Source organism: Saccopteryx leptura, chromosome 10, assembly GCF_036850995.1.
Source record: "Saccopteryx leptura isolate mSacLep1 chromosome 10, mSacLep1_pri_phased_curated, whole genome shotgun sequence".
NCBI lineage: Eukaryota > Metazoa > Chordata > Mammalia > Chiroptera > Emballonuridae > Saccopteryx > Saccopteryx leptura.
The window spans coordinates 8500326-8510051 of NC_089512.1; the positions used below are offsets into that span (position 1 = coordinate 8500326).

Here is a 9726-nt window from a genome sequence, read left to right on the forward strand (position 1 = left end):
CACACAGATGCAGCACGCGCGGACCTCCGCACCCGAAGACACCCGGAGAACACGCACAGATACACACGCTCCCCGACCCTGACGTCGGACGGACGCACAGGGCAGCCCCTCCCCCTCCGCCCCCGAAGACACCCGGAGAACACGCACAGATACACGCGCTCCCCCACCCTGACGTCGGACGGACGGACGCACAGGGCGGCCCCTCCCCCTCCGCACCCGAAGACACCCGGAGAACACGCACAGATACACGCGCTCCCCCACCCTGACGTCGGACGGACGGACGCACAGGGCGGCCCCTCCCCCTCCGCACCCGAAGACACCCGGAGAACACGCACAGATACACGCGCTCCCCCACCCTGACGTCGGACGGACGGACGCACAGGGCGGCCCCTCCCCCTCCGCACCTGAAGACTCCCAGAGAACACGCACAGATACACGCGCTCCCCCACCCTGACGTCGGACGGACGCACAGGGCGGCCCCTCCCTCTCCGCACCGGCCCAGCCCGGACACCTGGGGGCTCCATGCACAGATGGGAAGTTGAACTCAAGAGGTGCCTTAGGTGATTAGAGTTCTTTTGTCAGCAACAACCACACACACACACACAGACACACACACACACACACACACACACACACCCCGCACACACGGTCCAGCCTTCTGCACCTGTTGAATTTTTTGACCTGCTGAGGCAGCGGGGCCTTGTGCCTGTGCGTGTCAGGGTGTGCTTTTGTGCTGAGCAGCGGCTTTTGTCCTCCCCTCCCCCTCTCCCTCCTCAACAGGTGATTGGGAGGAATGGACAGCCCTCCCTCTCCCCCACCCATTCCTGAGCCTGAACAATGCCCTCTCCAGGCCCCAAAATAGCCCCTGAGCCTGGCCAATGTCCTTTTATGGCCCTGTCCCTATTGTGCACCGGGGGGTGGGGCTGGGGGCATGAGGTGTCCAGGCAGGATAAAGGCCGGGGGGTCAGGAGACACCTACCCTGCTCTCTGCTTTCTTTTCTCCGCAGCCTTCTCTGTGCCTGCAGCCCCCATGGCCCCCAAAAAGCCAGAGCCCAAGAAGGAAGAGCCCAAGCCAGCCCCCAAACCTCCTGAGCCTGAGGTACCCAAGGAGGACTTGTTTGATCCCTCCAAGGTCCAGGTGCGTGTAGGGGCCAGGCTCGGACAGGGAGGGCCGGGCAGGACCGAGAGGGGACTGACCCAGGGACGGGCCAGGCTCCAGAAAGGAAGCAGTGAGCTGATGCTGGAGGCTTCCGTGCAGAGGTCAGGCAAGCCCTGGGGGCTCCAAGCATCAGTGGGAGGGAGGGGGGCGGCCCTCAGCTGGGCTCCCTCAGTGCTGCTGCAGGGGATGGCTTTGGGGTGGTGTGGGAATCTGACTTTCCCTTGCGCTTCCCCTGGACCTCACTTCCTTGGGGAATCCTGGAACCTCCTCCCCCCAGCCCTGCGCCCAGGCTGGGATCCTCCTTGTCCAGCCATGGGGTCTCAGGTCCATGCCAAGTCCCCTGGGGCAGACATGGTAGGGCGTCAGGGGAAGCAAGGCCCATGCCTAGGCCGGGTCGTGCCAAGGTGCCGATCCCTGCCAAGGTGCCTGAGCCCCACAGCTGGGAGGGCCTCAGCTTTCAGGTGGGGAAACTGAGGCACAGGCTGGGGAAATCAGGCAGGAAGCAGGTCTTAAGCTGTGACCAGTGGCCCCAGGAGCCCTTTCAGGGACGGGAGTCTTTCTCAGAGTCTAAACGTGGAGGACAAGCAGTGACTGCCACCTGTGGCATCTGCATAGCGCCACACACTCTGTGTCCCGCCTGCTCCCTGGGCCTGCCCCCCCCCTCCCCCCCCCCCGCCACGGTGGCCCGCTGCTGGCTGCGGCCGCCGGTCGGCGAGCCCTTCCTGGAGGCACATACCTTGTCCCTCGAGACATGGGTTCGAATCCTTTCCCTGCTCTGAGGCTTGGTTTTCTCGGGTATGGAATGGGACAGTGGCCCTCCCTGAAGGCTTTTGGGGACCTTTCTCAGCTGGTGCTCTCTGGAGTTGGCTGCCTGACCCTTGGCCACGCCTCAGGACTCGGGTGTCCCCTGGTGAAGGTCTGACCCCCTCAGTGGCATTGTCTAGTCTCACTGCATCTGAGGATGGCACATACTCCCCTCCACAAGGAGGGGACGGTGACAGTGAAGCCCCTCGCGTGTCCCGCTGCGCCCCTCCCCCTCAGGCCACCAGGTGCAGGGCGGAAGGCTTTGTCAGGAACCCAAGGAACTGAATGTCAGCGGGCTTCCTGGAGAGCTCTCGGGAGCCGGGGGGACCTCCGTGGCGAGGGAGCAGGGCCAGGGTGTCCCTCTCGCGGGTGTGCCCTGTGGGGGCTGGCAGGGCCCCAGGGGAACAGCAGCGGGACCGGTGCCAGTTCTGCCCCCTCTGCCAAGCTCCTTCCCTCCTGCAACCTTGACCTTGGGGCAAGTGACTGCTGTGACAAAAATAGACCTGGTATCCAGTGAGGAGGGGGAGACCAGGAGGAGACCAGGTCCCAGGAGGCCTCCTGACCTCAGTGGCCCTGATGTGCCCCAGCAGCACGGCCCCGGCTGCCCTTCCGTCCTGGACGGGGGTGTGCAAGACCCAGGTGGAGACGGGGCCGTGTGAGTGGCAGTGCCCAACCTTGAGGGCTCTGGGAGGGGCAGATGCATGTGCACACATGTATGTGAATGCACATGCATGCATACTTACACACACACACACACATACACCCCCTATTGAGATAAGCCTTCCCATCTCACTCATGGGGCCAGTCCTGCCCACTGGGTCCCAGGCCCAGTGGGGTGGCAAAGTCAGTCTGGTCAGGTCTGTGGCTTTAAGCACATCCATCCAGGACCAAGGGCATCAGGTCGTGTCCACCCTGAGCTGGGGCCTCAGGGGACTAGGCCTCCCTCCCCCCCACTTCCCACCAGTGTCAGGGTTTGAGGCCTCAGGGCAGACAGGTGGGGAGGAGTAAGGAGGCAGGAGCCTGTCGGGTTGGACAGCAGCGGGTCCTGGGCAAAGGAAGCCGAGATGTTGGAATGGGGACAGGTTGGGACAGCCTGGGCTGGCCACAGAGAGACCGGGAAGAGGCCCGGCACCCCCCTCCGAGCCAGGCACTGAGTGTCCTTGGGTCCCCTTTCAGATCGAGTTCACGGCGGAGCAGATTGAAGGTGAGTGGAGGACTGGGCCCTGGGGGCTGCAGGCTTCGGCCAGTCCGAGAGCCCTGCCAGCAGTGTGGGTGAGCGGGCTGGGCTCACGCTGGCAGCGCCCACAGCTCACGCCCCATCCTGGCAGAGTTCAAGGAGGCCTTCATGTTGTTTGACCGCACACCCACCGGCGAGATGAAGATCACCTACGGGCAGTGCGGGGACGTCATGCGGGCCCTGGGCCAGAACCCCACGCAGGCCGAGGTGCAGCGGGTCCTGGGGAAGCCGAAGCCGGAAGGTCGGTACATCCGGACGGAGCTCCCACGGGTGCCAGTGCCTGGGGAGACCACCAGGGTGGGCTGCCTTCTGTGGTCGCACCGCACGGGCCCCTCCCTGCTGCGCACTGGATGAGGACACTGAGGCTGGCCTCAGGGGATGCCGACAAGGTGACAAGCAGTGCTGGTTTGCTGTCCCCTCGGGCCCCATGCCTGGTTATAGGGACTGACGACAGCGACAGGCAGACTAGCTCCAGCGGCTGGTGGGAGGGCAGCCCCGGGGCTTCCCCTGCTCCTCCTGCCCCCCCCTGTATCCCTCTGTGGGTCAGGGCCAGTTTCTGTTGCCACAATGGCCAGAGACAATTGGACGATGGCCTGCTTTGCCCCAAGGAGGAGTGGTTCAGGAGTCCCCGGGAAGGTCTCCATCGGCTCAGCTGCTCCTGACTAGTCCCAGGTGGCAGGAGGGCGGAGTCTGTTAGAAGATGACACTAGCAGGGACTCTCCCAAGAGGACAGAGATGTTGGGCAGAGCCCGGTGTGGTGCCACGACTGCAAACCCCTTGAGAACAGCGAAGCCTCTGTAAAGAACACATTTCTCAATCAACTGTGAAGTGCCTTGCAGATGGCAGACCGGTGTGGCGGGCTGTGGGCATGGTGTGAGGGTGGTCGCTCCGCACTGCAGGGTCCCGGGAGGGTCTGCCCGGGGCTCAGGACCGTCTCTCCACAGAGCTTAACACTAAGATGATGGACTTTAACACGTTCCTGCCCATGCTCCAGCACATCGCCAAGAGCAAGGACACAGGCACCTACGAGGACTTTGTGGAAGGGCTGCGTGTCTTCGACAAGGAGGGCAACGGCACCGTCATGGGTGCTGAGCTCCGCCACGTGCTGGCCACGCTGGGTGAGGGCGGCCTCCGCACCCCGCTCCTCCCCGGGGGGGGGGGACATCCTAGGAGAAACCGCGCTGTGGCCCGCCCCCAGGCCTGTGTCTCATCTTAAATGGAGAGTGACACAGTCCAGGGTCTTCTCTGGCCAGGCACAGAAAGGTGAGGGATTTAGGGATTTAGGCGGGGAATATAGGACGCGTGTTGTTGCGGCTCACAGAACCGCAGGAAACGGGACAGCTCTGGGCTGGGGGGGTCACCGTGCTGCCTCAGGAGGGTCAGCTCAGTCCTGTCTCCATTGCCTCAAGGTCAAGACCCAGAGCCAGGGCATCTGAGTGGCAGAGTAGGTCACATGCCTGTCTCTTGGGCATCCTGATACCCACTGTCAGGTGCCTGGCTGGCAGGAGTGCCCCCTGCTCAGAGGCACTTTTTTTTATAACAAATGTTTAGTGAGTACCTACTGTGTGCTCAGACCTGTGCTGGTCTCTAGAGTTATGTCTGCGTGTGTGCACGTGCGTGGCTGGCTGGTGGGGAGAAGCTGCAGGTGGCGTCCTGGTGGGAGAACCAGCACACACACACACACACACACTCACATAGTCACACACACAGTCACACACTCACACGTGCACATACACTCTCACACTCACACAGTCACATGTGCACACACTCTCTCACATAGTCACACACACTCACACAGTGACACACACTCTCACACTCACACAGTCACATGTGCACACACACTCTCACACTCACATAGTCACACACACTCACACAGTCACACACACTCACACGTGCACACACACTCTCACACTCATATAGTCACACACACAGTCACACACACTCACACAGGAAAGTGCCCGGCTTGCCTCCTGGGGAACAGTGGTCCCTCTGTAGTCACCCTGGGTCCCCAGCTCTCTCCCCGCCAGCCTACTGCGCACAGAGGGGGATGCACTGGTGACTTGAGTACCAAGGTGGCACTGTTATGGACAGAGCCCAGGCTCACGGGGGGCACCAGGCCTGTAGCCCAGGTCCTGCCCTTTTTGACTTGACACTGATTCTCCTGGTCTCAGAAATGAGGGTTATTATGGCCAAGACCTTGTGAGCCCTAATGCCCGTGCCAGCGCGTGAGCTGTGGGAACACTGGCGAGGCCAAGCCACCGTCCAGAGGGCCCAGTGTGTCCTGCCCTTCGCACCTCGGGACAGTGCTGACTTGGCCTCCCAACCCCCCGCCAGGTGAGAGGATGACGGAGGACGAGGTGGAGAAGCTGATGGCTGGGCAAGAAGATGCCAATGGCTGCATCAACTATGAAGGTGGCCGAGGGCGGGAGGTCTCGGGGGGCATGGGGACCCACGCTCCCGCCCTCGGCTGCCCAGGACCGAACCCCTGCCACTCACTCTGCCCTTCTTTCCAGCGTTCGTGAAGCACATCATGGCGAGCTGAGCCTCTCGCCCCAGGTGAGACCCCACCCCCTTTCACAGCTGCCGCCACCTTGGCCACCTTCGCTGCCTGCAGCCCTGCCGTGCCCCTCATACCTCGGTCCTGCCAGTCCCTGTCCACTGCCCCGTCCTCACTAACTGCAGCTCTCAGCTGACATCCTGCTCCCTCGCCGTAACCTCTGACCCCTTTGCTCTTAGGGAACCCGGGGGAGGCCATGCTGGGGACAACTCGTGCTGTTGACATCAGCGGCCTGGAGTTGCGGGAAGGAGGGGAGTGCGTCGAGGTCCCTCCGCCGGCTTCCCTGTGCAGCCCTGCAGACCTCCCTGCGTGGGGCCGCCCCCCACCCCCGTCAGGCTGCATGTGCCTGGACCGCATCTCCGTCCCCACACTAGGGGCCCCGTGAATAAACGTCTTATTTCCTTCCTGCCTTTCTCCTCGCCTCTCCTTCCTTCCTTTCCTCCCTCCTTCCCTCCTTCTTTTCATTCTGCTTTCCTCTCTGGGGCCCTTGGGTTGAATTCTGTAAATGCTATGGGCCCAGGAGCCTGGAGGAAACAAAGGGAGTCCTTTTGAAATGCTGCTCACCTGATCAGAGCCGCCCCATTGCAACTCATTCAATCAAAACTGTCCCACCTGGTGTGCCGACCCTGGGGTAGGAGCAGGGCTGAACCAGAGGAGCCCCGGGCGCCCTCCCTCGCTCCGCCCTCCCTTTCCCCATCCGCCCAGCAGCCGCGGATGCCGGCGCTGCGAGGCGTGGACACGGTCAATCATGAGGCCAGTGATGATCTGAGAAGGCAGTAGCTGGGCAAAGGGTTAAAGGACAGGAGATAAGATCCAGAATATATAAAGAATTCCGATAAGTCAACAACAATAAAATGAACAGCCCAATTACACAAAACAGGCCAAGGATCTGAAAAGACATTCCCCAAGGAAGACGTACAAATGGCCAATAAGCACAGGAACAGAGGCTTAACGACACTAACCCTTAGGAAAATGCAAATTAAAACTATAATGAGATAATACTTTACACCCATTAGGATGGCTATTATCCGAAAAACAGAAAATCACAAGTGTCAACGCTAATGTGGAGAAATTGGAACCTTGGGCACTGCTGTCAGGTGGTGCAGCTGCCATGGAAACGTGTGGAGGCTCCTTAAAAAACTGAGAAAGTATTTACCCCGTGAGCCAGGAATCCCACTTCTAAGCACAGACCCAGGAGAACGGAAAGCAGGGACTGGAGGCTGGTCACGCGCTCGTGCCCGTATCTGCGTTATTCACAACAGCCCAAAGGTGGAAGCAACTCAGGGGCCCATCAACAGATGTCTGGGTAAACAAAATGTGGCAGATACATGTGATGCAACAGTATTCAGTTTTAAAGTGGGAGAAAATCCCAACATGTTTAAAGCTATCACGTGGATGAACTTTTATGCTAAACGAAATGAATCAGCTACAGCCGGACAAATCTTCCGTACACTGCACTCAACTGAGGTACTTGGAATAGTTAAAAGTTCATAGAGACAGAAAGTAGAACGGGGGTGGCCAGGAGCTGGGGAGCAAGGGAACGGGGAGTTTTGTTGAAGAAAAGAAAAACAAAAACGAGAGGAGAGACGGAATGTTTTGGGCTGGGTTTCCCCAGAAGCAGAGCTGAGACGAAGACCCCCCGAATACAAGCAGCCTTCCCGGGAGGTGACCCCGGGGGAGCGGCTGTGAAGGGGAGGAGGTCTTCCGGGTACATGGGAGTGGGTGACTCCGTGGGCAGTGGGGGCTCGACCTTATTGGGGACCTTTAGGAAATGGTGGAGTTGTGCCCCCACCAAGGGATGAGGAAACCAGACCGTTTACCCACAATTCCCGTCGGCATGGGTCGGGGCAGGGCCACAGGTGGGCTGGAACCTTAGCATCTGCTCCAGGGAGCCACAGGGCATCCCAGGGCAGAGGGCACGGAGCCCTGAGATGGGAGCAGAGAGGTGACGGAGGGCAGTGGGCCACTGGGAGGACTTGGCTGTGTGTTCTGGGGAGATGTTTTATCAGCACCACTCTGGCTGCTGGGTGGAGGACAGGTTGGGGGGTGGGCACTAGCAGAGACCGTTAGGAGGGTCCAGGAGAGAAGCAGATGTACTCTTGGTCCCGTGGAGATTGGGAGAAGTGGTCTGATTTCAGGTATTTAAAAAAATTTCATTTTATTTTATTTCATTTCTTCTTTCTTTCTTTCTTTCTGTCTCTCTTTCTTTCTAGCAAGATAGAGAGGAAGGGAAAGAGAGAAAAGCATCAACTCATTGCTCCACTTAGCTGTGCACTGACTGCTTCTCGTATGTGCCTTGACTAGGGATCGAACTGGTGACCTCGGCTCAAGCTGGCAACCTTGAGATCAAGTTGGCAACCCCGAGGTCAAGCCATCAAATCCATGCTCAAGCTGGCGAATCTGGGCTCAAGCCAGGGACCTCGGGCTCAAGCCAGGGACCTCGGGCTCAAGCCAGAAACCTGAGGATTGAGTTGGTGACCTCGGTGTTCTGGGTCAACACTCTATCCACTGTGCCGCCACTGGTCGGGATGATTTCAGGTCATTAGAAAAAAAAAAATTTAGGATCCATTCTAGTCAGTGAATAGAGCATTGCCCTGGTGCGCTGAGGTCGTGGGTTTGATTCCTGGTCTGAGCACATATGAGAAGCATCCAATAAGTGCACAACTAAATGGAACAACTAAGCAGAACAAGGAGGTGATGCTTCTTTTTCTCTCTCCCTGCCTCTCTCTCTCTTTCTCTCTCAAATCAATGGAAAAAATTTAATATATTGATTTGAGAGAGAGAGGAACAGAGAGTGAGACACTAATTTGTTGTTCCACTTATTTATGCATTCATTGGTTGATTCTTGTATGTGCCCTGACCCGGGATTGAACCCACAGCCTTGGTGTTTCGGGATGATGCTCTAACTAACCGAGCTACCCGGCCAGGGCAGATTTCAGGTCATTTTAATAAACCTTCTCAGCAGCATCTCAGTCAGATTTTTGAGCCTTCCTGTGTTTTTTCCTTATCTAAATGCAGTCCACTCCAGCCCCAGATTCAGTTCAGGGGAACAGGACAGAAGGAGCCATGGTCTGCTCTTCCACGGTGCCTAGTCTGGCTGGCTGGTGGGCCAGGAACAGAGGCACCTGTGGACCTCACTGTGGTGGCTCTGTCATGTGCGCATGTGACTCTGCTGGCTCTGGCTAGCCTCCCGGGCCAATTAGTGGCTGAGGACCCCTGCAGAGACAGCGGGGTGCCCCTCTTTGGCCTTAGGGCAGGGAACCACCTGATGTGGCTGAGACCCTTCTGGACAGCCCCTGCTCCTGCCTGTCCCAGCCACCTGGCTCCTGGACGCCACGCCCAGAACTGCTCAGCTCCCCTTTACGAGTCTTCAGGGCCTGCAGGGGACTGGTGGTCCTAGCCTTTTCTTTCCAGGGATGCCGAACCTAGGCTGGAGTCCTGCAGGCGGGGATCGCCCTGTTCCCAGTCATCTCTAGGCAGGACGGGCCCTGCCCCCAAGTTCACATATGTCCCAGGGGATACGTGACCTGCTCTCTTAAGAATGCCTGTCCCTCCTCTACTTTCTAGGATGGCCCTGCAGTACCCCCAGCCTTCCTCCAAAAATAGCCTCCTTTGGAAGCCCTCCAGTTCCTGGAAGCTACCATCCCACGCGGCCGGCTGGGTAGTGGAGAGGAGGCTTCCACATGCTCCCCCCCACCCCGCCCTCTGCAACCCCTTCCTCCAGCGTTGCCGCGCAGACCGAGAGGGGGCCAGCTGGGGGCACCTGGTGGGGCGCAGCAGGGCTGTTGCGTCTGATGCGCTCTGGTGGGGCGTCTTGGTCCCCCTGCGCAGGCGCAATGCCACTCCGAGTGTGTCCAGCCCGGCCGTGGCCATGCTGCCCTCTGGGACCACTTACCTGTTCTGTGTGGCTGTGCTGACCTCATGTGGGCTGTTGTTGGGGGTTTGGGTCACTGGCTATGGGTGCAAGGG

The 9726-nt window shown here is 59.4% G+C and overlaps 1 protein-coding gene across 1 annotated transcript; it reads left to right on the forward strand.

Moving 5' to 3' along the window:
• Nucleotides 1-961: 961 nt before the first annotated feature.
• MYL3 (myosin light chain 3) lies at nt 962-6163 on the forward strand. The gene is made up of 7 exons (XM_066350646.1): nt 962-1138; nt 3140-3167; nt 3292-3441; nt 4145-4318; nt 5535-5612; nt 5714-5756; nt 5937-6163. The coding sequence occupies exons 1-6, from the start codon at nt 1031-1033 to the stop codon at nt 5740-5742; spliced, it is 567 nt and encodes a 188-aa protein (XP_066206743.1). The 5' UTR covers nt 962-1030; the 3' UTR covers nt 5743-5756; nt 5937-6163.
• The last annotated feature ends 3563 nt before the right edge of the window (nt 6164-9726 follow it).